General features: G+C 39.3%; 2 protein-coding genes and 1 pseudogene across 2 annotated transcripts; all 3 read left to right on the top strand.

Annotated features, from left to right (window-relative positions):
* Positions 1-226: 226 nt before the first annotated feature.
* Positions 227-5,989, top strand: LOC140361800 (sodium-dependent neutral amino acid transporter B(0)AT1-like). Its single transcript, XM_072447652.1, has 12 exons — positions 227-620; positions 1,117-1,257; positions 1,329-1,466; positions 1,542-1,723; positions 1,808-1,918; positions 2,857-2,969; positions 3,039-3,167; positions 3,228-3,384; positions 3,455-3,659; positions 3,948-4,107; positions 5,360-5,522; positions 5,602-5,989. Exons 1-12 carry the CDS (start codon positions 422-424, stop codon positions 5,803-5,805), a joined length of 1,902 nt encoding a protein of 633 aa, XP_072303753.1. The 5' UTR covers positions 227-421; the 3' UTR covers positions 5,806-5,989.
* Positions 5,990-6,304: 315 nt separating this feature from the next.
* On the top strand, positions 6,305-11,046 carry LOC140362312 (sodium-dependent neutral amino acid transporter B(0)AT1-like; annotated as a pseudogene).
* A 624-nt stretch (positions 11,047-11,670) lies between these two features.
* On the top strand, positions 11,671-14,916 carry LOC140361801 (sodium-dependent neutral amino acid transporter B(0)AT1-like). The gene is made up of 12 exons (XM_072447653.1): positions 11,671-11,967; positions 12,283-12,423; positions 12,497-12,634; positions 12,778-12,959; positions 13,036-13,146; positions 13,244-13,356; positions 13,436-13,564; positions 13,741-13,897; positions 14,001-14,205; positions 14,276-14,435; positions 14,514-14,676; positions 14,746-14,916. Exons 1-12 carry the CDS (start codon positions 11,769-11,771, stop codon positions 14,893-14,895), a joined length of 1,848 nt encoding a protein of 615 aa, XP_072303754.1. The 5' UTR covers positions 11,671-11,768; the 3' UTR covers positions 14,896-14,916.
* Positions 14,917-16,699: the final 1,783 nt, after the last annotated feature.

Raw genomic sequence — 16,699 nt, 5'->3', positions numbered from 1 at the left:
CACTACAGTACTTGTACTAGTAAGAATCCCCTACATTTCAATGAGGTTCTGGTTAAATAAAGGTTGAACAAATAAAATAAAAAAATGTTTTGTATAAAATGTATAAATACTGAAATAAGCCATGAGGTGTAAACTGTTTATAATGTCAAGTGACGTACCGCTACAAAAGTGGTTGCGTCTATTCAGTTTCCACGTGCTGACTTGACAGACACTTTAAGACTTTAATAAGCAACACTGATAAGCGTGGTTTCAATGCCAAGGGTCAAAGTGAACATTTCGCTGCTGAAACACGCAGCAAGGGACAGTCCAGAGGCAATCAGTAACAGAAGACTGGGCATGAAACAAGAGGGATAATATACAGTAAAGGAGGATACTTTTTTCTTTTTTACATGCTCTTTTTAGCCTAGATTAAAAAGATACAATGAAGTTCAAGTTACCAAATCCAGGTTTGGACAGAAGGATTGCCACTCATGGAGATCTGGAGAGGATGGAGAAGGAAGAGGCAGGAGATAGGCCCAAGTGGGACAACAAGGCCCAGTACCTGCTCACCTGTGTGGGCTTCTGTGTGGGACTGGGGAACGTCTGGAGGTTCCCCTACTTATGTCAGAGCCATGGAGGAGGTGAGTTGCAGTTTTGTATGTATTTGACAGCCTAAAACATTAACAACAGAATTTACAAGCCTCTGTGTATTTATTAACTTGCATAGTTAACAAAGAAATACAAAGTCAAAGAGTTTACTTCAAAATAGTTCAAATACTATACTAGTGTTGAAATCCAACCAATATCCCCATTAACTGAAATATTCAAAAGACTTATGGGTCTGTTTTATGCTATTTTGCGTGGCTAGCATCTAATTCCATATTGATAAAATACAAGACAAATATGATTATGCAAATGAAGGAGATTCTTGTTTTATTTTATTTCTCTGGAGCTTATTGGGATTTTGTTAAGAACCTTTATTTTATGCTAAATCTGAATTTCATAGTGGAAAAATAGCAAATGTTAAATGACTGACATTGTTTGCTTGTTTTGTAATGTAAATTATTCAGTAGTATATGAAATAAAGTCATTACAATGACATTATAATTACAGTAACATAAAATGTTGCTTTTCCAGGTGCCTTTATGATCCCATTCTTGATTCTTTTGGTGCTGGAGGGAATCCCACTGCTGCACCTTGAGTTTGCTATCGGCCAGAGGCTCAGGAAGGGCAGTGTGGGGGTGTGGAGGTCAATAAACCCATGTCTCACTGGAGTAGGTGAGTATACACATAATGATTTATCATGTATTAACATATTATCGAAAATAAGCTATACTTTTTTAAAATAGGAATTGCTTCTATGCTGGTTTCCTTCTTGGTGGGGACGTACTACAACACCATCATGGCTTGGATCATGTGGTATCTCTTCAACTCATTCCAGAACCCACTGCCTTGGAGTCAATGCCCCCTTAATGCCAACAAGACCGGTTTGTCTCTATGGAAATTGTAAATCTTAGGCTGACATTTGAAACATTTTGACCAGTAGTCTGTCCATGCTACAGGTTTGGTGGAGGAGTGTGCCCGCAGCAGCACAGTGGACTACTTTTGGTACAGGGAGACTCTGAACACCTCCACTGCCATTGAAGAAACCGGAGATTTACAGTGGTGGATGGTGTTGTCCCTGGTGGCTGCCTGGACACTGCTGTATGTCTGTACCATCCGAGGAATCGAGACCACGGGAAAGGTCAAATTACAGTCAAATGTTATATCTTATTATTCAATGCGTCAGTGATCTTGTGCGGTATCATTATCTCCTGTCTGTTCATAGGCTGTGTACATCACATCCACTCTACCCTATCTGGTCCTAACCATCTTCCTCGTCCGAGGGCTAACACTTAAAGGCTCTTTTGAAGGAATCAAGTTCCTCTTCACACCAGATGTAAGTGTGATCAATTGTGTGACTATAACATTATACATTTTACATATTTTATACATTTTACATATTTTAGTACAGTAATAAAAATCAGAATTGCATACATAGACCATACATTTATATTTATATACAGCAAGCAGCAGCAGATTTAAATTGACAGTTTTTCTATATTTGAAAAATAGCTGCACAATGTTTTAAAACATTTGTGTATGACCCGGAGTCTGAATTTTTCAGAATCAGTCCACATTATGGGAACATTTGGTTTAAAAGGAGACACTATTTTGCCAGGTGTGAAAATGTGTGATAGATTGTATATGTGATCAGCTCTGTTGGTAAGAAAAAACAGAATTTCGAAATATTGTACAGTCTTTAAGGATCCTGCTCTTGTCGATTGAGTGGCTCGAGATGTTGTTTCAGAGCTCAGCCAAATACATTTCTCAAGGAAGCAGCTTATGACAATGATCTTATATTATAGCATGGTTAAAGTTGTTTTAGCAGAAGCTTAGATTTACTATCATGGGACCAGGGAATCTTTATATACAGACTTCATCAAGGTGTTCAAAGGGCTTCATGATGTCAGACTACTGATCTTGCAATAAGATGAAAGTGCATGGGTTGTTAGAAACAGTAATAAAATATGTACTATATGTACGCAAAGGAGGGATTTTCACCTGAAAAGGAGGCGGGACACTGCATCCACCTTGACTAGAATGAAGCGGTGTGTGCGTCACAGTGCATGAATGATTGGTAGTGATCAGAAGAGCCAATGGCGCAAGTGGTCAGTCTGCCCCAGGGCACCTGAGTGTGCTCACCACTGCCAAGTATGGAGTGAATGAGTAATAGTGCATTTATGAGCCAAAACATTGAAGAGATAATTTCACATGAGAACAGTAACAGCTCTAATGAAGATGATAAGATTTTAACATTTAACTGTTCTTATCCAGGTGAATGAGTTGATGAACCCAACAACATGGCTAGACGCAGGGGCACAAGTTTTCTATTCGTTTTCCCTGGCTTTTGGAGGTCTCATCTCCTTTTCCAGCTACAACTCCGTTCAGTGAGTCAAAATCTTGTTGAGTTGAACAGTTTACCAAAACAGTTGACCAGATTTAGCATATTTTTGCAGCAACAACTGTGAACAAGACGCAGTACTCATCTCCATCATCAATGGCTGTACGTCAGTGTACTCAGCCACAGTTATCTACTCCATCATCGGCTTCAGGGCCACACAGAACTTCGACGACTGCGTGTCAGAGTAAGTGGAAGTGGAGATTTCATGTCACAGGCAATTGATATTTATATTTATTTTTCATAGTAATATACTGAAGTTGATGAATGCCTTTGACGTGCCTGAGAACAACATCACTGATAGTAACTACAATGAGGCTTTGAATTTCTTCAATCAGACCAACCCTGCTTTGGTTGGAAACTTGGACTTAGCCACATGTGACATCAAGTTTTTCCTCAGCCAGGTAAGTAGAGCTCGTAACATGGACAGTGTATTTTATTGGAATAGATAATTAACCTGGATGTGTTGTCCAGGGAGTGGAGGGAACAGGTCTGGCCTTCATTGTGTTTACAGAAGCCATCATCCGGATGCCAATCTCCCCTCTGTGGGCTGTGTTATTCTTCGTCATGCTCTTCTGCCTTGGTCTCTCCACAATGTTTGGAAATATTGAGGGAGTGGTGGCCCCTCTGCAGGACCTCAATATTCTACCCAAAAGCTGGCCAAAAGAAGTACTTTGTGGTAAATGTGCACAATATGGCTGCTAACTGGTGAAGCGGCCATTTTGTCAGTATAGAATGAGTGGGTCATATTATCCTCCAGCTGCACATTGTCCTCAATATTAGACATGTGAAAAAAAAAGTGTGACAATATGAAGAATGACAAGGACAAATGTGATGTCTTGGCAAAGATTAGAGAAAAACAATGTGCTAAATATTACTGTATATGATATCCTGAAATACTGATGTTATGTCTAGTCAAAAAATACATAAATATGATGATTCTTTTAAACTGAATTTTGTGATCTAGGCTTGGTCTGCTTCGTCTCGTTTGGGCTTGGACTTATTTTTGCACTGCGCTCTGGAAACTACTGGCTGGCACTGTTTGATAACTATGCAGGATCAATTCCTCTGCTGGTCATTGGATTCTGTGAAATGATTGCAGTTGTTTACGTTTATGGAATAGACCGGTAAGTTTGTCAGGAGTTAAACAATGTCTACTAATAACTGATTCTGAGGCGGCATGATATAACAAGGAAACAAATAACATTTCCTGTAGGTTCCCGTATCCTATAACCTTCTTATCATAAGACGCTTTCTGTAACTAAGCTCATTATTGAATAGTGAGCTATGCTAAATGTGTTATTCAGTTCACTCCACACAGAGTTCCATATTCAGTGCACGTGGAAAGTATTCACTCCCCCCCATTTGTTATGTTACAGCTTTATTATTATGAATTGATTAAATTCATCATTTGCCTCAAACAATACCCCATAATGACAACATTAAAGAAGGTTGTTGTTTTTTTTAACAAACAAAAATGTGCACATGTGTACAAGTCACAACCGTTGCTCAACACTTTGTTGAAGCACCTTTTGCACTAATTACTACCTCAAATGGTTTTGAGTATAATGCTCAATTGGGTTCAAGTCTGGGCTCTGGGTCACTCAAGGACATTCACAGAGTTGTCCTGTAGCCACTCCTTTTATATCCGGTGTGCTTAGGGTCGTTGACTTGTTGGAAGATGAACCTTCAGTACACTGCTGAATTCATCTTTCCATTGATCCTGACTAGTCTCCAGATGATGAGCAGTGTCTGGTTTACTCAAGCCAAAGAGTTCCATCTTTCATCAGACCAGACAAGTGTCTTTTTGCAAACTCCAGGGCTGTCAATGTGCCTTTTACTGAGGAGTGGCTTCCATCTGGCCACTCTACCACACAGACCTGATTGGTGTAGTGCTGCAGAGATGGTTATTCTTCTGGAAGGTTCTCCTTCTCCTCCTCCTTCCCTACTTATGTACACATGCTTTGGCAAAGAATGATAACAACCGTCTTTCACATTGTCATTATGCGGTACTGTTTTTAAGACTGATAATTAATTAAATTAATTTGATACATTTTGGAATAAGGCTGTAAAAAAATGTTGGGGAAAAAAGTGAATACTTACTGGAGACACTGTATTATATTTTAACTGCAATGATGTGTTAAGTTCAACCATCACAACTAAAATAACAACATATATTTCATATTTTTCTCTCGTGTTCAATAAACACGTTTTAACACGTCCTTTTAACAGCACTGTATCTAAATTGGAGTCATAACTGACTCCATTTGATATTTACTGGACATGTACTAATAAAAGGATAAGGTCATTTTGATGTTTGCTTTCAGCACAATTTTACCGGCACTTAACCTTTGCACTTCCTCTTCTATGTTCAATCAGATTTAACAAGGACATTGAGTTTATGATTGGCCACAAGCCCAACATTTTCTGGCAGGCCACGTGGAGAGTGGTGAGCCCCCTCATCATGGTTGTCATCTTGATCTTCTATTTTGTCACCCAAGTCTCCAAGAGTCCCTCATATCTGGTCTGGGACACTGCGTCGGTGAGCACAATTCGGTATTTTACAATCTATATTGTATTATTTCCTTTAACCTAAGGCCTTTTTGTTTCTTTTGCTATAGGCGGTTTTTCCAACGCTAGATGAACAACTCTATCCTACTTTTGTCTATGGTATCATTTTCATCTTGGCCGGAATTCCCAGTTTAAGCATCCCAGTATTTGCTCTTTACAAATTTATCCGGATGAAATGCTGTAAGCACAAGGATGAGCATCCTGACTCAGTGGACTCTATCTCAGCTAAAGTAGAGAAGAATGGGAAAATATGAGTTTAGTTGTAAGACTAGTCTAGTTGTAAGTACGATAAATTCATACAATTTGTGTATTATGCTGCTCTTTTCTTCTTTTACCTGAACTATACAATATGTTGCTTCGCTATTGCTTTAATTTCTCTGTTTGTCAGATACAGTAATTGACTTTCTGAATTATTATGATATAAAGCGTGCATTTATATTACTGCTGTTTTCCTTTTATGTCATGTGTCTGTACAAAAATAAAAATTATTTATATTGGATTTGATTAAACATTAGTTATTACAGAATTTGCTATTTGGTATTGGTATAATCGTAGGCTGAAAGAGAGTTCTAAAACTATTAAACAATTCAAAGTAAATATCAGGTTACAGAAATACTTCTCTTCTCTCACATCACAAGTCCATTATTAAAAAAAGCTCTAACAGTACATTTCACAAGAATATTTAAAAGGCTGTAAAAGGCAAAGGTGCAGATCTAATCTGTAAGCAGATAATAGCGCTGTACAATATAGTACATGAGTAGTCAAACAGACAGCGCTTCTGTGAGTGAACATTAATCCCACCATGAGGTTAGTGCTCCCAAACCCCGGGCTGGAGCAGCGGATACCGGACTATAATCAAGTGGAGAAACTGGAACAAGAGGCGCTCCAGGACAGGCCCAAGTGGGACAACAAAGCCCAGTACATCCTCACATGTGTGGGATTTTGTATAGGATTGGGAAATGTGTGGCGGTTTCCCTACCTGTGTCAAAGCCATGGCGGAGGTAAGTGACTGAATGTAATGACTTAGATCAATGGTTCAGTAACAATAATTGGAATTTGCAAACCCCAACCTCAAAAAGGGTTGGCTACCCCCAAAGTGATAAAGTAGCCCCATGTCTAATGTCTGATTTTATTTTGAGAATATAGAGCTAGTTAAAGGACTTTGGGAGACAAATAATAATCTACATTTACCACTGCATTGAAGGGTGTCAAGCCTTGTTTAACACTATTGTGTCAGTGTTATATTTCACTCTCATATCATCTGGGGACCCGCTGGCACCCCAAGGTTGAGAACCCCTGATTTATATGATTTGGCTTAATGAGCACTACTAAATCCAAACCTGGTCTGAAAATAGGATTAGACCATTGCAATAAATTTAAACCAGAAATGTACCGACACAAAGGATGAAATGTAGGAAAAAGACACAACTGCAGATCACCTCACCACCAGAACCAGCTCATTTCCAGCCAGTATCATGTGCCAAATGATCCATAGTAATGTCTTGTTGCTTTTAAGTTTTTTTTGTATGTATAGAGTACTTGATTCTATGGCGTAAGTCAGTCGGTTCCATAGTCTGTGAAAGCACTATAAAATTAAAGAAAGTGTTACATTGTTACTCTGGTTACTGTAACAACGAAACAGCAAAACTGTAAAGCACTGAAAATAAATCATTGAAAAACATTCCTGGAACAAGTTAACTAAGTTAACAGGTTTGCATAAAGATGGTTGAGGTGTTCAAGATGAATTGTTAAATAATCTCCAATTCAGCAAATGATTAAAGAACTGCTTTGATGACTCATCCATTTGTCACCCACAATAGAAGACACACACACACACACACACACATACACACACACACACACACATACACACACACACACACGCACACACACACACACACACACGCACATACACACACACACACACATACACACACACACGCACACACACACACACACACACACATACACACACACACACACACGCACACACACACACACACACGCACATACACACACACACACACACACACACATGCACACACGCACACATGCACACATGCACACACACACACACACACACACACACACACTTAAACATGTAAACACACACGCACGCACACACACACACACACACACACACGCATACACACACACACACTTAAACATGTAAACACACACGCACGCACACACACACACACACACACACTTAAACATGTAAACACACACGCACACACACACACACACTTAAACATGTAAACACACATGCACGCACACACACAAACACACACACACGCATACACACACACACACACACACTTAAACATGTAAACACACACGCACGCACACACACACACACACGCATACACACACACACACACTTAAACATGTAAACACACACGCACGCACACACACACACACTTAAACATGTAAACACACACACACGCATACACACACACTCACACACACACACACATACACACACACACACACGCACACACACACACACACGCACATACACACACACACACACACACACACACTTAAACATGTAAACACACACGCACGCACACACACACACACACGCACACACACACACACACTTAAACATGTAAACACACACGCACGCACACACACACACACACACACACACACTTAAACATGTAAACACACACGCACACACACACACACACTTAAACATGTAAACACACATGCACGCACACACACAAACACACACACACGCATACACACACACACACTTAAACATGTAAACACACACACACGCACACACACACACACACACACGCATACACACACACACACTTAAACATGTAAACACACACACACGCACACACACACACACACACGCATACACACACACACACTTAAACATGTAAACACACACGCACGCACACACACACACACTTAAACATGTAAACACACACACACGCATACACACACACTCACACACACACACACATACACACACACACACACACACACACACGCAAACAAGCGCACACATGCACGCACACAAATTCCAAATGTATTCATTCAATTAATTGAAATATGATTTGGGATTTTTACTCTTCAAAACTAAAATCTAAAATTGTGCCTTGTGGGTCGAGAACATAAATATTACAATAAACATTTTCAGGCGCTTTCTTGATCCCTTATCTAATCTTACTGGTGCTGGAGGGAACGCCGCTGCTCCTTTTGGAGTTTGCGATTGGTCAGCGTTTGAGGAAAGGCAGTGTGGTAATGTGTTTTTGATACTGAAAAAAATACATTAAAAACACCGATCTGATCTTTTACTTGGCCTGGTGGCTTGTCTCTATGGAAATACAGTACAGGAAATACAGTAGATAAATAGAAGTTTAATACCATAGTGTGGAACATTCCAGGCAAAGCAATAACATCGCTACGGAGAAAAAGCAGGTGGTGAACCCTTTACCAGAACAGTTACATACTGTACCACAAGTGCACGTTTGTATATACATTGTATTCTTACAATTGTTGAAAAGAGTGTTCAGTTTTACACAGTGTTGAATTATAACAAGAACCAGGAAAAGTATAAATAAATTGTCTATTTGATGTTTAAGGCGGTGTACGTGACTGCCGTCCTACCTTACATTGTTCTGGCCATTTTCCTGATCCGTGGACTGACTCTTAAAGGTGCTCTGAGTGGAGTTAAGTTCCTCTTCACACCAGTGGTGAGTGAGTCTGGCAAAAACAACAACAACAACAACAACAACAACAACAACAACAACAACAACAACAACACATCAATTACAAATCAAATCATAATCCACTGTGGACATAAGACTGCTGTTAACTTCAGACACATTTTGTAGGTTGACGAATTGTTGACGCCGTCCACCTGGCTGGACGCTGGCGCTCAGGTGTTCTTTTCTTTTGGATTAGCGTGGGGAGGACTCATTTCTTTCTCGAGCTACAACCCACTTCAGTAAGAAACAAAGTCAATCACTGACAGGACACCCCCTTATGTGAGCATTTGGCAATATGGATTCTTATTTTCAGCAACAATTGCAAGAATGATGCCATCATCTTGTCGGTTGTTACTGCTGCCACCTCAGTTTATGCAGCCATGGTAACCTACACCATTATAGGGTTCAGAGCTACGGAGAAATACGATCAATGCATCACTGAGTAAGTACTGCTCGTTCTGTTCTGTTTGATTATTTTAACAGCTTTATGACATCGCCTTGGTGAGGATTTCTGTGCCGTATGTGCAATACATGTAACATATTAACCCTTCTTGCCATCTATTTTCTCACAGTAACATCATGACCTTATTGAACGCCTTTAATTTGGTAGAAAACAGCATCACGCCAGACAACTATGAGGAAGCCTATAAGCATTTGAATAGCACAGACCCAGATAAGGTCATGGTGTTGGATATTGCCCCCTGTGACATGCAAACATTTCTTAGTCAGGTAATTATTCAATACTCCAATGTTGTTTTGAGTAACTGTATTCAAGTACAGCCATATGAACTACAGTTTTCATGACTTTTGTAGGGAGTGGAGGGACCTGGCCTGGCTTTCATTGTCTTCACGGAGGCTATTATCAACATGCCTGCGTCTCCAGTCTGGTCTATACTGTTTTTTATCATGCTTCTCTGTTTGGGTCTCTCAACTCTCATTGGTACCTTCGAGGGCGTGATTGTTCCTTTAAGAGACCTAAACGTATTCCCAAAATCATGGCCCCAGGAAGTAGTAACAGGTAAATTTGTATGCTTTTAGGTATCTATTACATTTTTACTTCAAGCTAATGCGTATTTGACTGTGTGTGTTTAACAGGTATAACATTTCTCACTGCCTTCACCATCACCTTGCTGTTTGCCCAACATTCTGGGTTTTATTGGGTAACTCTTTTCGATAACTTTGCCGGATCAGTCCCTCTCCTTTGCATTGGCTTGTTTGAAATTGTAATCGTGGTCTACGTTTACGGTGTGGATAGGTAGGTATGATTAATCATGACTACAGCTATAACTGAGAAAAAGCCTGAACTAAAAATTCCCACAGGTTCAATGAAGATATCAAGTTTATGATTGGTTATAAGCCTGGCATATTCTGGCAAGTCACATGGAGGTTCGTCAGTCCACTTATAATACTGGTCATTTTAATTTTCTACCTGATTACCCAAGCACAAGAAGAACCGACTTATTTAGTCTGGGATCCCAGTTCTGTAAGAGAAAACATTGAGGACCTACAGTGGTAAGAAAAAAAAGAGGTACTCATTTTTATCTGTATTTTTTCCAGGAGAACTTCCCCTCTCTGACATCAGTCCCTTACCCCGGATGGATTTACGCAGTGATCTTTCTATTGGCAGGAGTGCCCAGTTTGGCACTGCCCTTTTATGCTTTGTGCAGGTTGATCTATATCAGATGCAAGAAAAAGGAAGACACACAAAACAACTGAGAGAAATGAAAGTTAACGACCAATATAGTGTATATTTATTTAAAATACTGCATGTTGTCATATAAGAAAATATTTAATAAATAAAGATTTGTATCAGATGCTACTCCTGCTTACAAAAAAGGGCTGTCAAAATGCTTTGTTGGGTTGAACTCCTAATCACCATTCACATAAAAAATATTTATTTTATTTACTACATAGGAGTATTTACAACCACCACTTAAAGGCACATTCCTTTATCACATATGCATTTATTAAAATAAACATTTTATTATGCGAATTATATAATAAAAGATGAATCAACAATAATCATGTTGAGTAATAATTTCCCAAACAATATAATGTATTAGGATGATGATCTCTTGAGTATTCCTCACTATATACGGTATATAGAAGGTTGTTGTACATTAACTCAGCACAGAGCTTTGAGCTACTGCCTGGGAGGTTACTCATTGTCTTCTACTAAAAATGTATTGGAGTATAGTAATAAAAATTGAATAGCATTACAACACTAGGGATTACAACATTAATTATTGTCAGGTAATCATCATCATAAACTGTGCCATGTTATGCAATTCCCCTTTGTACATTTCTCTTTCCTCTACTCTCATGAGATATCAGCTGTACAGCAGTCCATGTCTCCGCTGGTAAATCAGGGCGACATAACCGAAAAGGATCATATTCACAGCTGTTGTTACGTGTCTTTGATTTGAGGACTACACCAAGGATCTGTCTGTGGGACTACCAGTGTTGGGTTCTTCTTCAGGGTATCCACAATGAAAGTGCTTCTCCCAAACCCTGGACTGGACAAACGGATCCACACATATGAGGCGCTGGAGAGGATGGACAAAGAGCAGGCTGAGGACCGGCCCAAGTGGGACAACAAGGCCCAGTACATTCTGACATGTGTGGGCTTCTGCATTGGAATTGGTAATGTGTGGCGCTTCCCGTACTTGTGCCAGAGCCATGGAGGAGGTAATAACCAATCAGATCAATCATTACTATTAGCATGTCAACTTGTAAAATTAAATAAAAGTTTGCAAAAGTTTTAAAACTTTTAAGTAAAATAAAAAAATTAAGGAACTATATATTATTTACTTTAATTTCAAGTTGTTTTTTTGTTATGTCACTTGTTGCAATGATAATTATAATAAAGCTTGCACCATGTCACATGTTCCCTGGTTTTCTAAGCAGCAATGATTACAATGGATCACACACTTGAAACGTTCACACAACATCATCACCTAAATATTACAATAGTTTGTTCTGAGTAATTGCATACATTTCTAGGTGCCTTTCTGATTCCATATTTAATCCTGCTGGTTCTTGAGGGAATGCCTCTTCTTTTTATGGAGTTTGCTCTTGGTCAGCGCCTGAGAAAAGGCAGCGTTGGAGTGTGGCGGTCCATTAACCCTTATCTGACTGGTATTGGTAAGTCAAGATAAAGTCCATTAAAGGCATCCCCACTACCGCCGCTGAAAACTGTATAAATCTGTCTTCTTAGGAATCGCCTCAATGCTGGTATGCTTGTTCGTCGGGCTTTACTACAACACATTAATGGCCTGGATCTTCTGGTATCTCTTTAATTCCTTTCAAAGTCCTCTTCCCTGGACACAGTGCCCTCTCAATGAAAACAAAACAGGTAAAATCAAATCATAACCTATTAATGCATCATTCTATTCATGCAGCATGGATGGAACTTGAATTAAACCAAAATACATTGTCCAAATTGTACAAAGAAGGCCTATAACAAGTATTTCATGCAGTCATTATTGTTTGTTGTAGGTTACATAGCTGAGTGCCAGAAGAGCTCCACGGTGGAATACTTCTATTACAGAGTCACGCTGAACACGTCCACCTCAATAGCCGACTCTGGGGGGATCCACTGGCCTATAGTAGTATGCCTGTTAGTGGCCTGGACAGTAATTGGGATTTGCTACATCAGAGGAATAAGCAGTTCTGGAAAAGTTTGTTCACTTACATTTCTCATATGATCACAATATTATTACGTTATATTGTTACTTTGTGATGAAATTAATCTAGGTTGTGTACGTCACAACCATATTGCCTTATGTTGTTCTAGCCATTTTCCTGGTTCGTGGGGTGACCCTTAAAGGTGCTCTGACTGGAGTCAAGTTTCTTTTTACACCAGTAGTGAGTCACCATTTGCATTAACTGAAGATGACATTAAATGTGTTACACGATTGTCCAAATTCAACCCCAGAATCTTGATTTGAGACTCACTTTGTAGGTTGAAGAGTTGTACAACCCAATCACCTGGCTGGATGCAGGAGCACAGGTGTTCTTTTCTCTAGGAATAGGATGGGGAGGACTGATTTATTTCTCAAGCTACAACCCACTTCAGTGAGAAACTAACTTTACTACATGTCAGAGTTTTAAATGCATTATGGAAATTAATATTTGGTCTTCCTTCTGTTTCCAGCAACAATTGCAGGAATGATGCTTTTATCCTCTCAGTTGTTACTGCTGTAACTTCAGTGTATGTAGCCACTGTGACCTACACCATCATCGGCTTCAGAGCAACAGAGAAATATGAGCAATGTATAAATGAGTAGGTGGTACTGTATTCTGAATCTGAATTATTTGAGTCAACTAGAAACAGTGACAACACAGAGATAATGACAAACTACAGAACTACCCTGAATGTGCAACGAACCCATCCCACATCATAAAGATGTGCCTGTAAAAGTGGTTATTGTTTTTCTAAATATTATGTTCTTGTCATAGTAACATCGAGTCTTTAATGAATGCATTTCAATTTCCTGAGAAGTCCATCACACCAGACAACTACGAAGAAGCCTTGAACATTTTAAACAGCACATATCCTACAACTATTATGGGACTGGACATGTTTTCTTGTGACATGCAGGCATTTCTCAGAGAGGTAATTGTTAATATTCTAATGATTAGTATAAAAAAGAAAGAGACAGAAGAGTTTGTATTGCAATAAAAAGAACTAGATCAACAAGCGTTTCTACATTTTCTAGGGTGTGGCGGGGCCTGGTCTGGCTTTCATTGTCTTCACAGATGCCATTAACAACATGCCCGCCTCTCCAGTTTGGTCCATACTTTTTTTCATCACACTCCTCTGTTTGGGTCTCTCAAGCCTGATAGGCACTTTTGAAGGAGTGCTTGTTCCTTTAAGAGACCTAAACGTCTTTCCTAAAAGGTGGCCCCAAGAAGCAGTAACTGGTAAGAAAATATGCACTTATTACTTTTTGAATAACTAAACCCTAGTTAAGCTAAACCCATTGTGTTTTAGGCATAACATTTCTTGCTGCATTTTTCATCGCGTTGCTGTTTGCTCAGTGTTCTGGGATGTATTGGGTATCACTCTTTGATATGTTTGCTGGATCAATTCCTTCGCTTTTGATTGGCTTGTTTGAAAGTATAATCGTGGTCTACGTTTATGGGATAGATAGGTAGGCTCAACTAATAACCGCAGTTTTATTCAGATGTTTAAGTATGTATACTAATGGTTAAATAAATCTCACTCCCAGGTTCAATGAAGATATTATGTTTTTGATTGGACACAAGCCAAACATTTTTTGGCAAGTCACATGGAGGTTCATCAGCCCACTTATATTACTGGTCATTATAATTGCTTATATAATAAAACAAGCACAAGAAGAACTGACCTATTTAGTCTGGGATCCCAGTTCTGTAAGCGAAAACATTGATGACCTGTAGTAATTTGACAATGCTTACTCAATGTATCTGTATTTTTTCCAGGAGAATTTCCCCTCTCTGACATCAGTCCCTTACCCCGGATGGATTTATACAGTGATCGTTCTATTGGTAGGAGTCCCCAGTTTGTCACTGCCCTTTTATGCTTTGTGCAGGGTGATCTATATCAGATGCAAGAAAAAGGAAGACACATAAAATAACTGAGAAAAAATATATTAAATATCCAAAGTATTGTTTGTTAATTTCTGTACAATGGCTGTGTAACTTTGTTGTAGGTATATGTATATATAATATTTGTATCTCTTCTACTGGTTTTCAATTGAAACCCATAAAGAGCAGTACTTATGATGAACCACTGGGTGTCACTATTGCTTAATAAAAACCTTTTCACAGTATTTGTAAGTAGGTAGTAATGCAACCTAAAGTCGTGTCGAATTTGAGTATAAGTTGAAGGTTTTGGCACAATGGCAGTACAGTACTGACAGAAAAAAGACAAGTATGGTTGATGATAAACACAAAGCAAGAAATTGTCCAGCAGAGGGACACAAAGTTCCTATTCTGATTATACGTGGGGCTACTGACAACTAATGAATTAGGTTTGTCCCTATACCCATAATCAGACAATATTGTTTACAATCAGCAGTCCCCCACTGCATCAACACTTCCCTCCTGGATGGAGGTGGGGGTCACAGCAGCTTTGATCCTCCTCAGGTCCACCACCAGTTTCTAGGTCTTGGTCACAATGAGCTGTAGGTAATTTGCTCCAGGGGACAAAGTTGTCCACTACAGTCCTGCACTTCCTCTCGTCTGATGCATCCATTCCCACCACTGCGGGTGGCTCGACTCTGTGCAGTAGCTACTGTTCACAGTTGAAGTCTTCATCAGAGTGTTGAATGTGCAGGAGAAGTCAAAGAACACAATTCTCACAGTGGTGGCCCACTTTTCCAGGTGTGTACTCTGTGGAGCAGGTAGATCAGGGGTGTCCAAACTATGGCCCGGGGACTAAATGCATTACTCAGACCAATTTTTTTCCCTGCTAAATTGACCCTAATAACAAAAAAATAGAACTTTTTACCATAAAATTTGAAGCTTTCTGCTATATTAACAAGAATAACACACATTTTAATGAGAAACAGACCTAATATTAATGTTCAAAGCCTTATTAAAGGTGTGGAGGCTTTTAAAAATTACATCAAATGCAACGTTTCCAATGATTAATTTCATTGTCATATCATAATGTGGCTCTCCACGTTGTATATGGTTCAAAATGCGGCTCTGAGTGAAAAATATTCGGACACCTCTGAGGTAGATGATGCCATTGTCCACTCCGAGGCGGGGCGGGTAAGCAAACCTGGAGTAGCTCCTGCAGATGTTGTACCATGGGCCGCAGCTGCTCCATGACAAGTCACTAGAATCTTCATGATATGGGAGGACAGTGTCACGGGCCTGTAGTCCTTTAGCCCAATGAGGTGCAGCGTCTTTGGGGCAGGAACAAGGCAGAACGTCTTCCATCTCAGGGGGACTCTCTCAAGATTCAGAACACTCCAGAGGTGGGGTACACAGGCTATCAGGACACTAGGGCTCACATATCCAGGGCCTGCAGCTTTGGATGACATCTGCAGATTCTCTGACGTGGCTATAATCTTGACATATTTACATAAGTAACTTTATGCATGTAAATATGTAAAGATAATATGTTGTCCCTATACAAATAAATACATTAATAAGTAAAAATCAACAAATCAGTCATATATAATATATATATATATATATATATATATATATATATATATATATATATATATATATATATAGTTATGTATGTATGTATGTATGTATGCATGGAAAACTGGTATTTAATGTACCAGAGTTTGATACAGTGCAAAGTAGAAGATTTATATAGAAGATTAAGCTATAGAAAATTTTATAATATGCGTGTTGCACTGGGTTGAGGAAACTATACAAGAGCTGATGGTTGTGTGTTCTCACTCAGCGTCAG

The sequence above is a fragment of the Eucyclogobius newberryi genome, unplaced genomic scaffold, assembly GCF_026437365.1.
Source record: "Eucyclogobius newberryi isolate DKJ021-1_F unplaced genomic scaffold, fEucNew1.0.hap1 SCAF_16, whole genome shotgun sequence".
Lineage (NCBI taxonomy): Eukaryota > Metazoa > Chordata > Actinopteri > Gobiiformes > Gobiidae > Eucyclogobius > Eucyclogobius newberryi.
This window is presented reverse-complemented; position numbering and strand designations above follow the sequence as displayed.